We start from the raw sequence: 23,591 nt of genomic DNA, 5'->3' as shown, positions 1-23,591 counted from the left end.
ATATATATATTAGTTAAAAAAAAAGGAGCAAGCAATGTTCAAGACAAAAACAAAAGCATTCTTTTCACATTTGCGTTAGTTTCTGTTGGTTTTTCTCGGAAGAGGGATTGACATCATGCTACAAAAATATATTCATCTTCGTCACTATCGTGGAACTACAAGACAAGTCCTCTGTGCGAAACACAGCGCCGGCTAAAGCAAGATTACAGTGCCACTTCAACTGAACGTCTCCTTTCTCTCTTTGTCTCTTTCTGTCTCTGTCCCTGTCTCTCGCTGTTGCTCACCAACAAGCAGCAACAAATGAGTCCAAACGGGCATGTGATACTGAAGGCAGTGTAGCTGGTACTTTCTGAGTGTTATGTCTCAATTTTCAACTGAAAGGAGATGGAGACTATGCAAACAGTGTCAGGGGACACAGAGGGATCAAAACTATTTGAAAATATAGAAGCGCCATCAATCAACAAAGCAGTAGCCATCACAGCTTCAACTCTGGTTATGAAAAAGGCACTTCTCCTCCTTCTCAATGTGCCCCACCCATCTTTAAGCGATGCCAACTGCACTTTGCTATAAATGGCGTTTCGGCAAACGAGGCCCAACCATAAATAAAACAAACAAAAGAAGTAAATAATGTGTTTTAAATCTAAAGGTCAAATGCACTCCAGGATTCAAGATGATTTTTTACATTCCCATTACTAGCCAATCTCAGATTACACCTTTGATGTTGTTGTTGCTGTTGTTGCCGTCAGTGTGTACACAAACACACAGTTGAATAATATTTTACTTCAGTGTGAAAGCAGCTTTGAATGGAACGCAAACTCTGCGAGAAACAGTCACTTAAGCGTGAATTAGACCAGTATATACACTTTTTGAAGAAAGTGTCATGAACAGAAACTAAAAATTAATAAAACAAAGAAAAAGTTTACTTTTCCATGTATTCAATAAACATACCCTTTAGTTACACTTTGCAAAGCCTAAACATGATATTGACATCTCTAACACTTAATATTTACAATGCTGTGAAAAGAAATTAATACTTTCAATGCTGAGCACAGAGATGATTGAATTTTTGTATTTTTTTTAACCCCTAAATAAATGGTGTGTCCACTGAGACATGTTTTATTGCTATTGCAGAAACCCTAACATATTTTGAAGAATGACATAATTAATCTCATAAAACATCTAAAGAGAAGTGAAGATGTTTTGACAGAGAATGAGCGTAGCATTTTTGCTGCTGATATCAAATAAACTAAGCTATCAGTCAATGTTAACCTGTATTTTCAATAAATAAACATAAATAGAAAGATGCCCTGCCCATGCATATACACAAGTGCCTTTTTACTGTTTCTGTGATTCCATGTTTAAATAAAATAGTACAAATTAACAAATAAGAAAACAAACCAAAGCCCCACAAGTGTGGGCTATGTGCAGTTGTAGAATAGCATTCTCTGGGCTATATAGTTATAGTAGCATTTTCTTAGTAGCATCACCCTAGACCTGAACAACAACCTTTCAAAAGTCGGTATCATTATCTGTCTTTTTTCACCCTCTATTTAATTTTTTCAAAATCTTCAAACTTTAGGTAAACATAAAAGCGATGTAACAACTGGGAATTCAAACCAGCATGGACACCATGTTTGTCTGAAAATGAAAATAAACACCTGTTTTTGAAGAATTAAGAACGAAAATGAAAAAAAAAAAAACCCACAGGTATAATTGTAAAGGAATGAAACACGGATTAGTGTGGATTCATCCCCTGCAACTTGGGCTTCTTATTCAAGTAGGTCGCCCAGTAGACCAAGTTAAAGGTTCCAAAGAGCAGAGGGAAGGCTATTCTGGCAATCCTGTCTATCTTGCTCACACTGTTAAAGGTCTTCTTGGCCTCCGGAGGCTTGGGCTTTGGCTCCTCCTTGGGCTCAGTTGGGGGTGGTGGGGCGCTTTTGGCAATAGTGGCCAATCCAGGGTCCCTGGCAATATTGGGGGCGAAGGCTGTAGCAGTGGCAGCTGGGTAGGCTGTAGTGTTGTTCTTCTTGAGGAGGGACTCCTTCTTCTTCTTTTGCTGATTTTGTTTGTTGGGGAAAAGTAAAAAGGACATAGTCACAATGCTTCAAAAAAGAAGAAAGCATTTTATATATTACGATTACTTATTCAGCAGACTGGTGAGTATTTAGTAAAAATACGGATATTACATAAGTTAAGAAATAATAATTGTGCACATCTACATATTTCCATGTCGAAGCATTTAACTCGTCAATCTAAAATGAATATTGGGCTCTATTCTCTTTATTCCCATCAAAAACAGCTGGAGATTAGAGAGTACAATGCTGCTAACTGCAGCACAGAGACAAGTGGAGCAGAAAGCACAAGATGAACACTAAACTATTAATGTTCATGTCATGTTGTTCAAATTGCATTTTCTATAAGCCTGGCTCCCTCAACAGTTACTGTTACTCTACTTTTTAAACCATTTATGAAGTCCATATAATTTCTAGCAGGGCTGTAGTACATGAGTACGGACTTGTCTAGGACTCAGCCATTGGACTCGCCATATATTGTAGTTACAGTATATAGCTACTTTTATTCTAAATTAACTTCCTCCTTCAAAACAAAACCATTGATGAAGGGCATTAGTTCAGAAAACAGGTATTTGTTTAATTCAAAATCCATCTTGAACAGGCATTGAGATTGGTCAACTGGTATACACCTGGCTGCATTATATACCTCAAACATCAGGTATAAATCATTTTCTTTTTGGCCAAAGCCACAATGCCAGCGAGCACTTTGTACTATGAATTCATCAGGACAAGTAATAAGTTCAAGAATGGGAACATTTTCATTTTATTTTTTAAGTAAATAATATAAATACATTCTTTCTGAGATCTTGACTGTCTCTCATTTGGACTAGGTCTGGACTTGGACTCAAACTTGGACTTGAAGCACTTAAGACCTGGTCTCGGACACAACAAAGGTGGACTTGACTGATTTCTAGATCTGATTTATCTTTGTCTCCTGGATACATAGATTTGCTGTCATTTTGCCAGAGGGCACTTTTTGATAATCAGTTTTGGTAAAAAAAATGCAGTTATGTGCCAAATCACTGCCTAACAAACCTCACTGACAAAGCTTCTGTCTATTATCTCCATTTTGCATGCTGAGTCATTAGGAGTATAAGTAATATAAACAATTGCTTCAAATACCTTCTCTGGCACCACACTTTTTCCATCCCAGGCGTAACCCCTCTTGGTGAAGTAGTTGACAGTGGCAAACTCAATGAGGGCCGAGAAGACGAAGGCATAGCAGACAGCAATGAACCAATCCATAGCTGTGGCATAGGCCACTTTAGGGAGAGAGTTCCTAGCACTGATACTGAGTGTGGTCATGGTCAGGACAGTGGTCACTCCTGCAGGTAGATGAGACAAGATGGATATGTGAAATATGATCAAATGTGAGACATATTGAGTTGTTATGATTGCTCATTTGTTTACCAAAAATGCGTGAGAAGAAAAATAATTTCATAAATAAGATATTTCCAGAACTGTCTTACAGCTTGGGCTTTTAATAGACTCAGAGAGGCAAAGATTTCCACAGATGCAGCTGGAAGATGCAGTTGGCCTTAGAGATACTGCTGCTGACTAATACCCGGCCAAATAGGCTTCCTTTATGAACCCGACCCCCACACCAATGCACAAGCCGTAATGAAGCAATGGAAATAAACTTAATTAATAATCAATACATGTTTTTTTAACAAAAGTACCTCATGTTAAGGAGCATATGACAACCTTGGAAAAGCAAATCTCTAAACTTTGACATGGTTGACAGACGGAGAGGAACTGGGTCAGAGGATATCTGACGATGCGGTGCTCATAGGAGAACAGGCTACTGCAGATGTTTACACGCCAGATAACATCAGCCCAAGCAGCAAACAATACATAAATTCAGCCTGGGCTATGAAGGAAGCTGAGGAACAGCTGGCTTGTACAGGAATTATAAAATATGCAGAGAGGACCCTCCCACACATGTGGAGAGAAGTGTTTATGTAAAAACATGTGTAAACGTTACCCCCACGTACACACTTCCATGTTTAAAAGATCCAAAGACATTTCCATCCACTCTCTTTACTAATCCATACTACATGCAGTTGCTTCATGTTGAATCCAAAATGCAGAAATAAAAAAAGAAGACCTCTAATTAACCTGCAAAATACAGTTAATCTGAGTTATAAGACAGTTATGAATACATTTGTAATATTGTATTATTATATTATATTAATATTAATAGTTATTAATATTATTATATTGGGTCTGTACTCATACACTGAATAAAAACCTGTCTGGGATTGCCTCTACCCGGCTCTTAGACTTTCCCCCAATACAGTTTACAGTTTACACCAGTTGATACTATATATATATAATATTAATTAATAATATATAATATATAATATTTGCTCTACAAAATCGCTAACTATAGCGTCAAAAAAAAAACTGTTGAGTTCAATCCACATCTTTTCTTACACAGTCTGAAGAGAAAGTTAGTGTTTGTTTTGGATTGCATAATATTGTATAGCGTTCCCATTATTGTGTCAACCACCTACAAGCTGCAAAAGCAGCTGGTATCACGTCTCCTGAAATTTCACTTCAGATTTATGATTTTTTTTCCTTCTTCCTCCTTGTCATGATGAAGTGTTGAGTGATGAATCACAGACTCCTCATCCTCCCACTCTCTTTGCACATGCTTTTGGCATTACTGAGTTGGTGCTGTGACATGAAGCATAAAGGCTGATTGTTATGTTCTCATTAGTCAGAGCCAAATAAATGATTGGTCATTAGCCATAACAGAACAAGACACCTCTGATGGATTTACTGGATTGGCATATTAGGTACACAGAGTGCGTGGTCATACATTTCTGGTATTCATTATGGCTCCAAAGGACATAACGAAGAAGTAGGTTGGAGTTATTCATTCTAATTGATTTTCAAAATTTGTTTTTAAGCTTTTCATTACAAGTTCTTTTATCAAATTTCCCAAATAGATATTTTGTTTGTTTGGATTATAAAGAAAATACTGGAACAATCAAGCACATGCCTCATCATCACCCCTTATATATTTGCACTTTACAGAAAAACTGAGATTTTAAGCATGAAAGCCATTTTTATGCTACAGTAATACATTTATGTAATGTTACAAATTCCACACATGTTCTTCACTTCAACCACTGCTAAGTAGGGCATTGGATGGTTTGTTCATGTACTGTTAAAGGAATGCACGGCAGCAGGAGATATGAAAATACTGAATGATGCTTAGTCATGTATTAATACCAGATTTTCATACCTTTCATCTCAACCCAGAATTATGTTAATATGCAGCTAAATAACAGTTTTGTTGAATACATATTCCAGTTTTAAGGAACATTCAAATTTTTGCTGACCGCATTTGTCATTTGTTTTCCCTCAATTAAATCAAAACAAAAACACACAGACACTACAAAAAACAAAATCATGAGTTGGACCGATAACTGGGGTGTTAGTTATAATAAATGTAAAATGTAATGCTTAAAGAAAACTCCAATGTCAAAGTCCGAAGCTTTGTACAACCTCCTCCCTGCATCATTTCACTGAGCTATAAAAACGTCTTACATTGGAACAAAATGCTGCTAGCTTGTAGAATCAACATCATCAGCATCACATAACACTGTCATTTCACTGGAAGCATCATCTTGGTGTCACAGTTAAAACTTGCAATTTCCAGTGGAGTGTAACTCTAACACCAAGGTGTCACTGCTTATGAGGTAAGTGCCAGAACATTCTCCATTGGAGAACAGCCAGTGCAAAGTGATTTTGCCAGCAATCATGTGTGCTGATGGCCTCAGCAGGTGCTGGAGCACAAGAGAATGGCACCTCACGTCCTTTGCTTTTGCAGTAAGAGCTACAGAGGTAAGATGGAGTAAAGGAAGATTCATAAAGGGATATCTGTTTAGGAAAACAACTAGATAACCCGAATACATGTGCAAGTTGTGAAATAAGGGGGTTTAGTAGGAAGACATGAAGGCAGTTAAGGGAAGGTGAATGAAAGGATGGCAACAAAGTGGTGTCAATCTGTCAGGTATTTAATTTGCCAGTAAATCAGTTAATTTTCTGGTGGAGGAGGAAGGCAGCACTGGGTATTACACAATTCCTCTCAAAAGCTCACCAATGCTTGGCATCTTCTATCATATACTTTTAAGTTCTGTTGTCATGGAAACATGTCTTCCACCTCCTCCAATGTCTTAATACCACAAGAGAAAAAGAAAAAAAACATCCCATGTTCAAATTTGGAATGCTGCATGAATCCTTAAAGGAGAATTCCGGTCAATTTCAACATGTAGCTCTGTTTTTTTTAAATTTGTAGTGCTGTCAGTAGTTTTTAGTTTTTAGCCTCTAAACATGCACACAATGTCATTACCAATGCCAGTGCAGTTATTCCTTTCAAGTGAAGACAGCAGACCTGACTGCAGTAGATGTGACAGAAAGGCATAGAAGTTGTGTTAATCCATACCTGTGTTTATTTCCTGTTTTCCGGTAAAGTCCACTTTAGTCAATTGTCACACCTTTTATGCCTTTCTGCCACATCCACTGCAGTCACATTCACTGTGTGAGCATGTTTAGAGGCTAAAAACAAGTTTAAAACTTGCCCTGTTTAAGCCTGTCGGGTGCAAAATATAGCAGGAGGATAACTCGGTGTAGACTGCATTGATAGTTGTCATTTGTCTCGCTACTGATAGGAATACACATTTAAAAATAAAAAACGGAATTCTCCTTTAAGTGATGGTTTGCTGTGTTGGTTTGCTTTATTGCTTGCACTCATTGATTTGTGTGTGTGTGTGTGTGTGTGTGTGTGTGTGTGTGTGTGTGTGTGTGTGTGTGTGGTTGAGCTAACAAGGTGGACATGTTCCCGACCTCCAGGAACAACGGTTACCCTTTGTGTCTGTTAAGTGTTAGGCCTACTTAGGAATAATTTAGAGCACTAGTAAGTTGATTCATTAAAACACGACTCCAGAGCTGGTTTTAAATGACTCAAATTGACATGTTGTTACTAATAGACTTGAGGCTTGAAGGCTGTTAATGAACAAAGGCACTGATCTGGAAAGTTCTAACTGGATTAATAGTGGTGCAACTCAATTCTGGAGAGTCCTTCCACTTAATTCAGCTCAGTGTGCACACACACTGACACTTGATTTATATGATACATACTGTATCTTCTAACAAGATTTTTGCCTCTGTTTGCACACTCACTTTCAAATGCACACGTAGAGTGATTTGAAAAAATGTCAAGATATACTGAAAGAGTGTGCGAGAAAGCAAATTTGGGGGAAACTAAATTAGAGATTTAAGGTGATTAATGACAAGGTGACACAGACTATTTCAAGGTGGGAAGGCTTTCACTGCTGCCTCAGGAAAGGAAAGGTTACAGGCAGGCGTGCAGTCCATATGTGCATTTTTGGAGAATGATTGGAGGGCAGATAATCCCCATTTTCTTAATAGGTTTCTGACACAGCAAGGTAAACCTATATAATTTTGATTTAATGTCTATCAGGGTAACCAGTGTAATGAACAGTTAGTGTTCAACTCTCTTAACAAAGCTGTAGATTAAAAAATAAATTGCTCCAGGCATGGCGCTCTCTCTCTCTCTCTCGCTCTCTCTCTCGCTCTCTCTCGCTCTCTCTCTCGCTCTCTCTCTCTCTCTCTCTCTTTGTGTGTGTGTCCTTCTCTACTATGCTCCCGGGTTCCAGGCAGAAATTTGCCTCTGACAACATTTTGACTGAGTAGGCAACCAATCAAACCTGACAATCAAAGTGTGGGACGAGGTCAAAAGTACATTGTAAAGAAGGATGCCTGCTCACTCAAAGAATAGGCTAGGTATTCCTTTATGTGTGACTTAAACCATGCATACACACAGTGTATACAAGAGGGCTTGCAATAAAGTTCTTAATTAACTGTTTTACAAACCATTAATTGGCATTCATAACTACACTTGATAAAGGACAGTACAAACAATACTTGTTTTATCCCATAGCTTGTAACACCTCCAGTGACTACAAATTTAAAAATAATTGATTTTCTGGACTGCATTTACTAGAATTGTTTTTTCCAATCAAGAACGTTTGGAATGCTTTGACTGCACTGCAAGTCATATAGAGGACGTGAGGGTGGAAAGGTGGGCGATCAACCACAGGACTTTGACATTAGAGACAACAACTTATTTTAGGTCATAGAAATATACTAAAGAGATATTGACATATTTAATGTCAATGTCACTTTTTTTAAAGCTGCCTAAACATGATGATAAAAACAGTGATAGTTTTTTAGTTGTTTGTAGTTAACAAAAATGAAATATATATTATATGCTTATGCAAATAAGATGAAAATATACATATTTGTAGAAGACAGAGTGGTTGCATGCATATCACAGACTGTCTTAGTCACAGCTAAATAATGTTTTATATACGGGAACACTTATAGGAATCGTATACTAATAAATTAGTGAAGGTACCACTGTTATATATTTGCAAAGATTGCAAATGAATGAACATGATTTTTTGTGTAGAGAGTTGTCAAACAGCTTTTATAATCCATCAACCAGTCCCAGGAGTGAAACTGTCTTTGTTGGATGTCTATCAACATCTCCACTGTGTTGCGGCTACTAACTTATTCATGCCTTATCAATAACTGAAGCCTCGAGGGGGTCTGACTCAGAAACACTTTCCATTCAGGCATTACTATGTCATCTCTGATTTACATAAATGAAGAAATAAATTGACATGTTGATTGGCAGGTGAGTTAAATGACTGTGCTAACACCACAGCTTTGAGAACTGTACACACAGAACACACACACACACACACACACACACACACAAACACACACACATGCACTGCCTACAATGTTGCACCCACTGGCACACAACCAGCATGCACAGCATATAGCGAACAAACACATGCATTGACACGTACACACTGTCACATGCACAACTAGACTCCCAACACACACACACACACACGCACACACACACACACACACGCATGCACGCACGCACACACACACACACACACACACACACACACACACACACACAAGGTGTTATTCCTTAATGAGCAGATACATTAAACAGCATCATGAGAGAACCAATAAATACCCAGCCAAACGCTTAAAGAGGAGAGAAGGAAGGAAGATAATCTTCTGAGCACTGCTGTCCCTAACAGCTTAGAGAAAGAGAGGATGTAAGAGAGGGCACCTTATCAGCACCATCAGTTTCCTTTTGGTTTTCATTAGGACTGCAAATAAATACATTGCCAACTGTTTTTCACTACACCAAACTGGCTATAAACTAATCAGCCTCTTAATCGGCACAATGATAAATAAGATAACTCTACCTACTGCTGTGTTTTTAAATTGCCTATTCATCTACAGGGAAAGCTTTAGGAAAACAGATTTAGTGCAGAGGCCATGCTTCATAGTCACAATGTAATGCAAACAGTGTTTTCCATGCTGCATTTGTTCATGTTAACTGGCTTTCTGGTTCAGATTTGGACATCTGTGTTGGAAACATAAACCTGATCACATCTGTTGTAATATGAGAACACACATAATATTACAGTTTGTTTATTCATAGTATCGGTGTACCTTTTGATACATTGTGAGCAACGAACAGAAGTCAAGCTGCGAATAGGTGTCTGCAGAAACAATGACTTTAGTTCATTTTCACAATTTAGTTATTCCCACCGCAGTAAATATGACCATGAAAACACAATTTTTCCATAAGATTTTTAAGATTTGTTCTTTCACTCTAAGGGCCCTTTTTAGACATGGAATGTGTAGCATTGCTGGCTTCATCTTAATGTGTTATGTCAATAAAATAATGGCCACTGTCATTCATACATATGTACTGTATGTAAATGTTCAGCTTTGTTCAGACGTGACAGGACTATAACAAAAGGATTCATAATGCTTGCATAATGTTTTGCAGCTGATGCGTATTGGCAGTGGTGGTACAACTGGAGTAAGCAGCAAATGGAAAAGTCACAATACAGTGTATCTGAAGAAGAGTGTTTTCTGTTTCCTCACAGGCTGCGTCAATGATTTAAAACTTATTTTACCTTTGAAGATTTTATTAATGACCATTGCGACATGAGTGACACTCATCCTTATTTTTAACAGTGAATCCCCTTTATAAACATTCCTATTAATTTAATCATTTATTAGATAATTGTTTTGCCTACATTTTAAAAGAATTACAAGACAAAATATAAAGAGACAGTGCTGGTCTGATGATCTTTTTGGTTGTGTGTATTACAACAAGTCCTCCAAACCTAACAACGATATAGGTTGTTTGTTCCTACCCTCTAATACCACCCATAGAAGGGTCTTATAAATTAGGGCCCTTAGCGGTGGCCCACGGGAGTGTGTTCTGTTCTCATATCTAAACCAGAGAATTTAACAGTCGTGGTTTTAAACACATTACTGTTGATATGTTGCAACAGTCACAGTTTGGTTAAGTTTAGGCACAATAACTACTTGTTATGTTTAGGCAGCAAAATTTAGATGGTGGTTTCTGTCAAAATTAGGGCTGTCAATCGATTACATTTTGTTCTCTTTAGTTTCATCCGGGAAGTTAACTCCCCTCCTTGGCTTGAAAGTCCTGTGTTTTAATCCTGTGTTTTAATGCCCACCAATCCTACCCAACTACCTCACTATGCGGCCAGCTGCATTCTTATACATTGGCTGACAGTGTGGTACATACAGCAAAAATTAATGTGGAATGCTTATAAATTAGTGTAGTAAACTCTTCTTAGCTTTTTGAATGAATGGTTCATTAGGACAGGCTGGATTAATTGCAAATGAATCACATAATTATCTATTCTAAATGTACTTTAAAAGGGATTCTTTTTTCAAGTGGTGTTTGAGACTGACTACTCTGTTGGTAACTTAATTCAAATCAATAGTACATGCAAATAATTTTATTCTTGTGGAGAACCATCTAGAAGGGCATTGGAACTTGCCATTCAAAAGACCCAAAAATACCCTTTTCTTTATCCATTTCTGCACAAGGAGCTTTGTACCTGCTATTCTCCATTCCCGTTCATCGATGTATTACAAGACCCTCTCCCATTCTGCCATCTGCATTTAATTTACACTTGTGCATCACATCATACTCATTGAATGTTTAAAGCACCATTTACAAGCCCAGCTCTCAAAATAATCAGTATCTGCAGCAATATACACAGAAAACATGGCAAGCAGTGAGACCTTAACCTCTGTTCAACAAGAACAACATATTATTCCTGAGTTTCCACTGAATATTACCAGGTAGCCTGTTATTTAGATTGACAACTGAGTGTACTTGTTCATCCTAATAGCACTGGACACATATACAAGGTTTGATATACCACAGAAATCCCTGACATGATGATAGTCAAACGATTAAGAGGCAATGAAAGATCCTGATTGTCCGCTATGTCTTTTTAATGATTCATTTACAGCGATATTTACATTGTAACCTCTTTGAAGAACAGTCTCATTCATCTGCTGTCTCAGATCATGCATATTAATCACATGAATGACCTACCTAGTGTACTGGGATGCTGCTCTGCATCTTGGTAAAAACGCGTACGTGTTTATTCAACTGTGTGCGTGTGTGTGCTCATGTGTGCACACGCTGCATGCATGCACACGCTGCATGCATGTAATCTCATGAAGCAGAACCTGCAATTGTAGCATGAGGGACATCCACATGCCCTAGATAGTTGTTTGAATCTAATCTAGGCCATCCTCATTTCCCCTACCAACACGTGACAAGCACTGCAGGTAGCTAGCTGTGACACATGAAGACACTCACAACTCACACAAACAGACACCAAAACATTGCAGGAAGAGTAGGAAAACCTGCTGGAGACTGCAAAGCTGCAAAACCTGGTGCCTGTATAATGTTTCTGTGAAGTAGTAGGCCAGGGGAGACACTGACATCCACGAGAAGAAGAAGAGAGAGAGCGAGAGAAGAAAAAGAAGAAAAAAAGGGTGTAGGGTGAGGTAATTCAAGGACATTCTGCCTGATGCTGTTCTTTGCTGCTACAGAGCATGCTGCAGACTAGCAAGAGCTTTCCTTTTGGGCGGTATTATGTAAGACCTTAGTGTGACAGACACAGACAGATACACACTAGATACACATACACACAATACACAGACACGCACACAAACACTCCAGTACACATGCCCAGACACATGCGCACAACACACATTGGCCAATTGGTGCACATACAGACACACACACTGACAAATCCTTATATCACACCAGTCACAAACACACATACACTTGTAGGCAAACATTCAGAGCACGTAAATCTAAATTCACACTGAGCCTTGTGCTTGAATTTCCACTGCAGCCAGCCACAACTTATTAAAGCTCTTGTTCACATCATTGGTGTGGAGACAAAATAGAGGTTGGAGTGGAAACATTGTACAATAGCGTTAGACTTTTTAAACAATTGTTATCCTTTAATGGAATAGTTTGATATTTTGGCATATATGCTTCTCAGCTTTCTGCCAAGAATTAGATGAGAAGATTGATACCACTCTGTCATCACTGTACGGTTGCCAGGCAACCAGCAGAGACACCAGGAAGACACTATGCACGGTCACTGTTCATTAATGTTGTCTTTTGTTTATTTCTGTTTGCATACAGATTAAACAAACACGATTTGAACTGCAGAGACAGATTTTATGCTATGCTAAAAAGCAAATACACTTTTCCCTGACATGTTGAAACATTCCTTAAATGAAGGATTTTTGTCAAGTAAAGCCAAGAGATGGCTTCTTTGCTTTGTTATCAGACAGTCATCAAACTCAATCAACATACTGCAGTACCCTGAAGCAATAGATTTTAGGACCACAATCCTTTTTTTCAGAAGCGGCATCCCTTCCATCCCTTGCCTCGTTTTGTATTACATTAAGATGTGTTATTCACACTAATAAATACTGACAGCAAAGACATTTTTTCAGTCTTTGCGCAAAGAAATCAAGCTGCACTCCAGCATCATTGCCAGATGTGTGTAGAAAAGCTGTGTCTCACAATTGCTTCTATGTAGTAAAAAAAAAAAAAAGATTAATTTATTGTTTATTTTAGGTTCAAAACCCAAATACATTTAATATATATATAAAACAATCAATTGAATAATGTAATAATGTCTTGATCTGATTTAATAAATTGCTGCCCAGTGTAATGCCACATCATTATGTTTATGTTTTCATTGTGTAATATTTTTTAAACCATGTTGTACTTACTTCAGATTATATTTTAGATTACAGATTATATAACTCAACCATTTATATCATTAGGAAACTATTTTATTACATTATGGTTGTCCTAAAATTCACTCAAACAATTTGGATGACTAATTGATTAGTGGATTTAATCGACAATTCTGTAAAACTGAGTTTCTCCGCAAAGAATCATGCAAAGGCACAACTTTAAACATTTTGTTTTCCAGAGATGTATTTAGAAATTCTATTGAAGTAAGTCTTTCATCATGAATAAAGCATAATAAATCTACTCTAATTAACTAAAGAAATCTCAGTCAACTACATGACCGATTAGTCAATTAATAGACTAATAGGGGGCAGCCCTAAATTACATTATTTTTAAAAAATTGTCGTAATAGTAAAATCCCTACATATTGTCACATTGTGACGTAATAAGATTATAGGGCTATGTTATGTATTTTTTTCCATTTGGAGGGACATTTTTGTATTTTATGATATCCTTCCTTGCTCAACGTCACTATAATTTTGAGTGAGAACCTGATCATCAGTGCCATCCTATTTTCCACATATATTTTCCAAGAAGAAATTTGAAACCTCATTTCTGAACCCACAGATGTTTAGGCGAGAGGAGAGCAGACTACTCACCAAAGACAGTCCTGGCAGGGACGGACTCTCTGTTGAGCCAGAAAGACACTTGGGAGAGAATGACTGTCATGATGCAGGGTAGATATGTCTGGATCACAAAGTAACCGATTTTCCTCTTTAGGTGGAAGTGGGTTGTCATCACAACATATTGTCCTGTGGTGAGCAGACAAAAGAAAGGAAGTCAGAAAAGATAAACATTACACTTCAAAATATAGATTTAGGACATCTATTAGAATTTTCCGTTTCGACTAAGTGCCTTTGATTCTAATCGGTTTGCTTTGTTTTGGCCTTCATGTGTATTGTAGTTGAGATTTATTGGCATAGTTATGAGTGTCATTTGTCAACAAACACAATACTCAGGTATGATCCATTTCATTAGTGCAGTTGGACCGATTTGCAGAGAGAATGTGACCGTCACAGAAACAGCAGTAGGGTTTAATCTGGTTATAACTATTTGTTGATTTTAAGGCTTTCGAGAGACACACATAACTGGAACAATAAAAAATAAATAAATAGAATGGATTTATTGACATAGCTTATTCAATCAAGCCTGGTAGATGTCACTTGGGAGCTTGCTGCTAAAGCCAATCATCAATTGGAACCTATAGACTTTCTTATGCATTACTTTCTGTCTGCAGGTAGTGTAACTGCATACAGGTCACCCATTTTATGATGTCACTAATTTTTGCCAGTATCAATAAAGAACAGAGGAGGTAGAAAAAATAAATTTTGGCCAGTAGGGAAATCATGAATCTAGGGCATGGCCTGTCATTTGTAAAGCAACAAACTGATGCCGGTGAAGATGTTGATGAACTGATGCAGCTGTGTTGAAATTGGAGTTTCAGACCAGTAGTTTGTTAAGTGATGAACAAGACTGAGTGAGCGAGATGAAAAGCACTATGTAACTCTTTATGCACTGAGCATTAATCTTTTGACAGGGTAATGCAGTGTGAACATTAAACATGTCAAATTAATCCATCCAAAATGCCAAATTCCCCCTCAATGCATTGATTTAATTCACAGTAAACTGTATCATTCAGAGCATGTTGTAGCCTAACCATAAGCTGTATAATATTAATGGACAGAGCATGTGTGACGTCACCCATTGGTTTGTGGAGATGAATCATTGAGTTTGCCATTACGGGTGCAGTTATACAGGTTGCGGATGTGACGATTTTAGACCCTACATTACGTTACACACATTCAATGACAATCACATCATAGTCATACCCTAAAACACCCCCTGCTTTATTGCCGATATTTTAATTTTAAAATCAACAAGACCATAATTCAAAAAATGAACATCATTGTAAATTGCAGAAGTCTTAAAACTAGCAATTGAGACCATGAACTTATTATGAAAATGTTTACTGAGGTAATAAATCAAGTGAGAAGTGGATAATTTTCTCACAGGTTTTTACAGAAACCGACCTCCTTTTGCAACCGCACGTGTCGCCCCCTGCTGGAATTCAGATAGAAATCAGGTTTAAGGCGCTTCCGCATTTGCAGCACTTCCCCAAACCGGATGCTTTGTCCATTAATATTATTCAGTCTATGAACCGAACTTAGACCTACCTGTGCTGGACTGCACCACACCAGAATCCACACTCTGCCCCATCAGATCGTACTGGTTTAATCTGGACCCATCCTCTGCTACCACCACGGATTGGGCAGCCCCTCTGGTCCACACATACACCACCTCTGCTTGGGTGTAGGCATCTGGCAATGAAGAAAAGAGTAAAAAGTTATAAATTATTTTGCTGCTGGCTGTCCGTTGGCATGTGTTGCTTTGCAGGTTATATTTTTGGAGCTGAAAAGGATGCCAGTTGAAAAAAAAGAAAAAATATAAAAGGAGGTATTCAACTAAAATCCACTAGTTCTAGTTTTACCTTATCTCATTTGGTCCCATTTGGCTAGTCTGCTCTTATCTCAATTGTGCCTCTTTTCAAACACTAGCCAAGTTTCCATCCACTTGTCCATCGATTTATCTAAAGGTCGGTAAAAAAACTCATCCTAATAAAGCTGGTGAAAGTGTGTTTCCATCCAACGGCGTTAACCTCACATACTTTTTTGCGAACAAATTGGTATATCGAATTGAGACATTTTAAGGTGTTTCCATTAATTTTCGCGCTGAATCGCACAAAATTCAAGCAAACATTTGCGAACAAAGTTTTTCTAGACAAAATGGATCACGCCGTCGACCAACAAATCAGATTGATATTGCGCAAGTTATAATAATGCTTGTGTGCTATCTGATAGCGACATATCAAGCTATAATAAGAAAACAACGACACTATCAACACATCGCTATGATGATGCAGATGCAACTGGCTTTTAATGTCCCTCCGACATCGCTGCGAGACAACTCTTTTTTGAGACATGTTCAATGTTTCAGCACTTTCCATTTACTCTAGAGGACGTCCCACCTAAAATAACCGTTATAAATATATACAAATAAATAACCAAAAAATGACCTAAAACTTAATTGCAATTAATTATTTATTCAGCACAAAACGTTCCCATTAGCGTTTATCGAATGCGCCGTATTTCTATCAAAATAAAATCCAATGAGATCTAAGGTATTTCCTTTGAGTCGATATTCACGAAATGCCATCGAATTTTACTGGTTCCATAAGACATTTTTCATTCGATATCACCTAATTTCGATAAAAACGTGTAGATGGAAACATAGCTACTGTGTGTGCTGTGATGTCGTATCACATCATGTCATCCTTCAACTTATAAGAAAACAAACAAACAACATCTCAACAGGACAAAGTGACTTTAAAACAGCCAAGTTAATTTTTTTCTTCCCTCAGGCCACCCAACCTGTCAAAGCTGCAGTGTGGCTCGACCACTGCAGAGGAAAGGATGGCTTGACTGCAGACTGCAGCATAAGGAAGAGAGCTCATCACTGAAATATTTAGGGAGTGAGTTCAATTTAAAGGGGGTTGAGGCTCGGTCCTCTCACTCACCCTGTGCAGCTGTCAAAAGAATGGCACAGAGATAGTGTGACGTTCACTTCTCTATCTCTTTCCCTTGTGCTGTATTTTTGCTTGCTTCCCCCATGTTCTTCTCCCACCTAGTTTTTCTATCCTTTTCTATCCTTATCTCCAATCTCCATCATTGTTGTTGTGTCTTCAAAAGGATGATCAGGGTAGGGGGAGCTGTCAGCGGTGAGCAGCTGGTGTGGTGCAGAAAAATGCAGGTCTGTGTGCTGCATGCCTGCCAGGGTCTTACAGGGTCTTGCAGGGCCTGACAGGGTTGAATGTGGGGGGGTTGGGGGGCCAAGAGGGTCCTTGGCAGACAGTTCCTCTGGGAGAACAGCTGTTACCACACTGTCATCCCTTATCAGGGACTGGCGCTGGGGTCAGGCTTCCAGTTGGATGAGACGGTGGCATAGTGTCAGAGAGGCGTGTGTGTCTGTGTTGTGTGCATTAATGTGCATGTATGTAAGGTTGTGTTTGAGTGCAGAGTCCACCTACAGCTGCCAAACTTCAGTGGACAAGCATGGGCATCCATAGGGAAGTCTTCCAGGTGCATTGGGCATTCTGCTCTTACTGTAAGCCTGTAAGTCATACAGACATGGATAGGGAATTAGTTCAATAGGAAACAATACAGTAGAAAGGAAAATAAGGAAAAACAGCATTATGGCAAAGCCAGGATGAAGGAACACATGTTATCAATGCTGGAAGAGGGGTGAGGAAGTGGCCTGGAGGAATTAAGGCACACAAATGACAATTTAGTACAGTGAGGAACCAGGAACATGTGGTGTGCCCTTTTTTTCTAGTCTCTCAGCACCAAACACTGTCAAATTGCAGCTACTTCCCCCCAAACCAACAGAAATGCTCCAGTTCCCTGAGCTGTGGGTTTCTATTTCCTGACAGCTTGGTGAAAAACAGCACGTCAGGCCACCCGTGACACACTAATCTCCCATCCATCCCTCATCTCTCTCATCTGTGACAGAAATATGTGCTCCGCCTCTACCCCCTCCCCCTGCAAGTAAGCATGCTAAAACAAATGTTTTACAATCATTGCTTTACAAATGTCTTAAATTATCATCACTCTGCAGTGTGCATCACGGTTTGTACCATCTATAAGGATTTTATTTACCTGTGTTCTGCTGAAGGCTACCGAGGTGCTACGACTGTTTCTAAACTCAGCTCAGCTGGTCATACACCTTATCTTCTTGCTCGCAACTGTCAGGGAGCATCCCCAAAGTGATAAATCATAACTGAATAAAACTATTTTATTTTTCCTGGTGAACACTACAATGGAAAAATGACAAATTGTAAAGAAAATGTATGTGGCCCACAGAACTTAGAAATGGCTGACCATGTACAATAAATACATAATTATATCAAGATAGACACAGAAATGTATGAGTGTAGTGAATTATCTTTGTGTAAAAATAACCATAAATTTAACAATAAGCTGGATGATTGTTTGTATACAATACAGGTTATAAGCAATGTGCAATGTTTTATTCCTTTTGGTAACACATTGTATTATTTAAAAACAAAGACCAAAACCTTTATTACCATGAATACGGCCACTTTTATTTCTGATGAGTCAAACCATTCTTGTGCTGTAAATACTTGCACCAAATGTGTTGCAAAAAACTGAGTTGCCCTGCTGTTTAAAGAAATTATTAAGAAAGTATTTGTGACCCGTATTTAAAATTTATGGAAAAATGGTCTTGGGGCTGAGTGCCACAAACAGCGTAGGAAAGTCACAAAGTATTAAGAAACAGGCTAACTATGTTGTTGGTATGGGTTGTTTGTTGAAATCTATGGAATAAGGCAATCATTATCATTTGAGTTTAACTGTTTCAGTTTGTTCATAAAATTCAATCCATCAATTCATCAATCATCCTCTTTTCAAATCAGATATAGATTCAGTTCAGCTCAAAAACATTTTAGTCTCTGGCTAGTTCTAAAATCCTTTCTCGCACTGTTGCAGTAGAACATGTTCAGCCTACCTCATGGTGTACAGCAGTGTGCCTTCCTCTGTAATTCGCAGCAGCTTGTTTGGCATGGTCATGTTGTGAGCCACCGACTTCTTGCCATTGTGGAAGAAGGTATCGGGAGTCCAGATCTTGCTGGCCATCAGGTTGTTAAGACGTAGCACGGCCATTGGGCCTTTAAATTTCAACCTTTCATCCTTCCAGCTCTGTCTGAAGAACACATCAATGGTGTACTCCTGAAGGTGGATGGTGAAAGGTAGAGAAAAATAAAAGTCAAAAAGGAGACAAAAAAAGAAAATATCCAAACCTGTACCTGTATGCATTCTACCTCCACCCAATAGAGCTGGATTGGGGAAGATGCTGAGTAATGCAAATTTGTCTTTCAATTTTACGCTTTTTTATGTTCTCACTTTTTTCTTTTTCTCTCCCTTGTTTCACTTGACTTTATAATATTAGTCTTACCCTAGTCTCCCTGCTGGTAACTGTCTCTTCATGTTAAAGGTTTTGGCAAATACAGGGAGGATCTAGTGGACGGATGTGCATGGTTTTCTGGCTGGTATCTTTTCTAAAAGAATGCCTCCATTGTTAAATACCATAATTGTTCACTATTTCACAAAGTAATATGTGTGGTTGCCTTTTCCATTTTCTTTTATTTCATTTTTAAATAATTATGGTCTGGTCAGTTTGTTGTGCTATATGCAAATGAGACATGACATTTGTTATTTGGTCATTTGATATTGCATTGTTAGGCAACTGCCAAAAATGATGGTTGTTAGCATTTATTTTGGGGAAACTTCTTTGCTCAGTAATATAAATTACATTAGACACAAAAAAGAAGCACTGGACACAATATTATGAGGACATTTCATTTTGAAGGCAGCTAATGACTATAGCTGAGAGCAGATTCTAATGGTTCCACATGACTGCCCGGCAGAGTAAAGGGAGCCTATAAAAATTACAACGCAGCCTGTTTTTTTGTTCTCTTCTCCCCCCATTTCCACTTGGCCCACGTAAGATAATTAGTATGAGCTGAAACAGAGCTTCAAGGTAATAGAGGGGGATGGGGAAAGGCTGGAGATGGAGATGGAGAAGACGTTCTTCAGCTCTTCCTTCTGGCCTTAACACAGTAGTGAAATAGTCTTGGCCCGCATGTCAGCCAGTGTAATTAACTGAGATTATGTCAGTACAACACTTCACGTGCAGATAACAGGAGTCAGTTTTTTTCCATGTAGTAAAAGGCAGTGAGACATTTGAATGAGATTAATTGGTTTCCGGTGCACAGAGTAAAGATCAGATGCTTATGTTTAAACAGCCAATGACTTTTTTTAGGTAGCACATTGAAGAAGACTAAACAAACCATAAAAGTGATGACTCATTTTTTGATGTTGCATTTTAATTTGATATTGAAATTTATTTTATTTCTTGCCGCCTACTATCAAATCATCTCATCATAATAATGTTAATAGCTATGTATGCTGCAATTTAATTACATATCAAAAGAGAAAAAGAGATCAGCACTTTCCAGACTGTTCAGTCAATTCAGATCTGCATGTTTCTAGTTCTAAAATGTGAATACTCTATCTAGATGCTTAACAAACAGAATGTTAGAGGCTAATTTCAATATTCTACAATAAATCAACAGAGTTTGGGGTTGCAGTTCACAGCATATTTCTACATTCACATTAAAGTAACATGCAGTCATATTTAGGAGTAAGGGTGACATATATGTAGAGTGGAATTACAAACCATGGGATAGAAAACAACATTTTACACATGTGACAGTTTCAGGAGTTAATCAAATAAATCATCAAATAATAATCATTTCACAGCTTAGACCCCCTTGTGCCTAGAGAGGCTAAGAGACAGGGGTGAGGGTGGAGGGATAGGGGCAGGGGGAAACTAGTGACATTTACAGAGGCGAAAAGAGTCTTACCATGTCATGGTCCGAAACTGGCCCAATACTAGTCACGAAAATGTCAGTCTTGACTTCAGTTACACGCTCTGTTGAAGCAGGAAATTGCCAGAGTGAGTGACTATCAGTGGTATTCATTAGCCCCTAACTACCTGTTAATACAAGACCACCTGGCTATAGCCTCTGATCCATTCAATCAATTCAACATACTTTTGGCACACACACACACACACACACACACACACACACACACACACACACACACACACACACACACACAAATTGGGAAAAAAACAAACCATCAAAAAGCCCATTTTGGATGTCGATAACCATTTCTGCTGGTATTGGTTTCAGTGTCAGCTCCATTACCCGGACTGTGGTTCAGTCTCTTAATACATTTGTGCATTGCTGTATTACTGAAAATCTGCCACCCTGGTCCCATAATACTGATAGCCACAATGGGTCCACTGGGGATTCAATTGGAGGGGGTGGCAGAGGCAATGTATGTTTGGGTGTGAGTGTGTGTTTCTTGTGATTCTGAAACTGAAATATAACTATGATTTATGATTGATACCCTTCATAATCCAAAACTTCTTCCCCCTCGGCTGCTGAACTTCCAGCAGTCCTGGTTTTATTCGCTTGTCTGTTTAATGTTTGCTGCATCACACTGTGCGATCCATTGTGTTCTTCACACACCAATTCTCACATTATTCTGTCCCATTTTCTCCTTACTCTATGTTTCTTTCTCTGTTCCTCTCAATTTCCATTTCTTAAGTTGTCTCTCTGTCTCTCTGCCATTTTATTTCTCTCTCTAACAATGAACAGTTGACAATAGAGTGAAGAGCAGCACACACAATAAGATGTCCTTCACTATGTTACATTAGAAGTGCTGGCTTTATGACAATTCACTGTTTCACAATAGCAGCAGGTGAAGGTGAAGTAAATTATCACACAAAATCTGACACTGAAAGCAAATCCACCTCCATAAGATTTAGTCATATGGATATTACTATGTGTGTACATGTGAAAAGTAAGATATTTGTAGGAGTCCGTTGGATTTTATTTGCAAAAAAACAAACAAAGAACAGTTACCATGAGGGACAAAAGACTTCTGATGACTTGAATTTACTGACCTCCCAGTCCTGGCCTGAGGCGATTGTCATAGCCATCCAGAAGGCTGTCTAAGATCTTGGTGAACACTGTAGTGTTATCTTTTTGTTCATCTGTCATGCCGTTCTGCCCAGAACTGGCAAAGACAAGAAGAAGATTTAAAGTCATCACAGCTAGAGTTTAAAACCACAGTCAAAACTGCGGAAAGACCCTGAATATAAAGCAAATATCAAAGACAAAGAAGGAGGATTCTCTGCTCTGTAGTTAGCAAAACAGTTCTGCGGAAGTAGATGGGCAACAAAGAATGCATTCTTCTGCTGCATCACATTGTGAAAAAATGGAGATTGACTGGAAAGGAAAATATCTCACAAGGTCAAATTATCTTGTATTATCCCTATGGAAAGTGTGCAAGTGTAAAAGTTATTTTCATCAACGAAATGTAAAATTGGGCATGCAGAGCCCAACTGTGTGTGTGCATCTCACAGCGAGAGACAATAGAGAAATCAGAAAAGATTATTTATACGTTAATAGGATATTTTAATGTCTTTGCTGAATGTGCTCTTTGAACAACATGAAACAAAATGCTTAGAGCAATACCTAAAACAATCACAATCCGTAATATTAAGAGCAGAGTTTGTTGCGTCTCCACACATAAATATTTCAACACACCCATTATCAGGAATACAGCCTCTAATTACATTGTGTGTCATAAAGGCAGGATGGGACAGGAATGTTTAGAGAGTATGTTTGTGGATGTGTGGGTGTTTACATAGCTGAATAAATCAATGCATGTATGTACTGGGGGCTCAGGGTCTACGTACACATACACAAACTCGTATTCATATTCATGCATATGTTTGCGTGTTAGTGCTGATAATAATCAGAGAAAACGCTCTCACAATGTATTGTATGCCTCTGAGCAATCATCCTCTCCCTCTTTTTATGCCAATAGTGTTTAGTTTGATTGCATGCTAAATAAACAGCAAGTGTTTGAAAGCAGGCTCCGAGAGCTGAACGGCTCCAAGGAGAGGGAGAGGTCATTTGGATTATTTATCAAGGACCTGCATTGGGAAGTAACGAAAAGTAGGAGGGATGGCTGGAGAGAGAGTGGTGTCCGGACAAACAGGCGGGGAAAGCTCAAAAGAAAGGACAAAGAAGAGAAAAAAGGTGAAGATAATGGAGAAGGAAGAGGGTGGATAAAAGGCAGAAGAGCAAGGTTGGAAAATGGGGAGGAAATTTTTAAGTGAGACTGGGGGTGGCTTTTTAGAGGGACACAGCTCACATAAAAAGCTGTGGGATTGAGGCAGATCCTACAGCTTTGAGCGTGAGCTGCTAAACATTTTTTGCTTTCTAAATAAGGATGCCACATCCGCGTCACACATGGATTTGTATAAAAGGGTTAATGTGCATCTCTCTGCCACCAATTTTCCTTAATTCGCATGCATCCTTCTATCTGCCAAAAGAAGAACTCTCTGAAAACTAAAGCCAGCATTTAAACTGTAGAAACTATGATGAGCAATTCTAGTTTGATTCAGTCTTGGAGGTAACAACTTTGAAATTCTCAATTTCAAAACAATAATTGAACTAATTTGTTCAGATCTGGGAAGCCAATTATGTATAAATACAGGAAGCTTAAATTGCATCCACAGGATGTCAAGGGGGTTATGGTTAG

General features: G+C 38.4%; 1 protein-coding gene across 5 annotated transcripts in view; it reads right to left on the bottom strand.

The window, feature by feature from the left end:
* The window catches only part of gabra1 (gamma-aminobutyric acid type A receptor subunit alpha1), a 30,704-nt gene that overhangs the window by 2,136 nt on the left and 4,977 nt on the right, over window positions 1-23,591 (bottom strand). For all 5 annotated transcript variants that reach the window (XM_032534232.1, XM_032534230.1, XM_032534229.1 and 2 more), the window contains 8 exons: window positions 21,943-22,055; window positions 20,831-20,898; window positions 18,913-19,133; window positions 17,417-17,499; window positions 15,507-15,650; window positions 13,932-14,084; window positions 3,195-3,397; window positions 1-2,056 (listed from right to left, as the gene is read on the bottom strand). The exon at window positions 1-2,056 is cut by the window's left edge and continues 2,136 nt beyond it. In XM_032534232.1, coding sequence (XP_032390123.1) covers window positions 1,736-2,056; window positions 3,195-3,397; window positions 13,932-14,084; window positions 15,507-15,650; window positions 17,417-17,499; window positions 18,913-19,133; window positions 20,831-20,898; window positions 21,943-22,055 — 1,306 coding nt within the window. In that variant the 3' untranslated portion in view covers window positions 1-1,735. The remainder of the gene's footprint in view (window positions 2,057-3,194; window positions 3,398-13,931; window positions 14,085-15,506; window positions 15,651-17,416; window positions 17,500-18,912; window positions 19,134-20,830; window positions 20,899-21,942; window positions 22,056-23,591) is intronic.

This window comes from Etheostoma spectabile, chromosome 13, assembly GCF_008692095.1.
Source record: "Etheostoma spectabile isolate EspeVRDwgs_2016 chromosome 13, UIUC_Espe_1.0, whole genome shotgun sequence".
Classification (NCBI taxonomy): Eukaryota; Metazoa; Chordata; class Actinopteri; order Perciformes; family Percidae; genus Etheostoma; species Etheostoma spectabile.
This window is presented reverse-complemented; position numbering and strand designations above follow the sequence as displayed.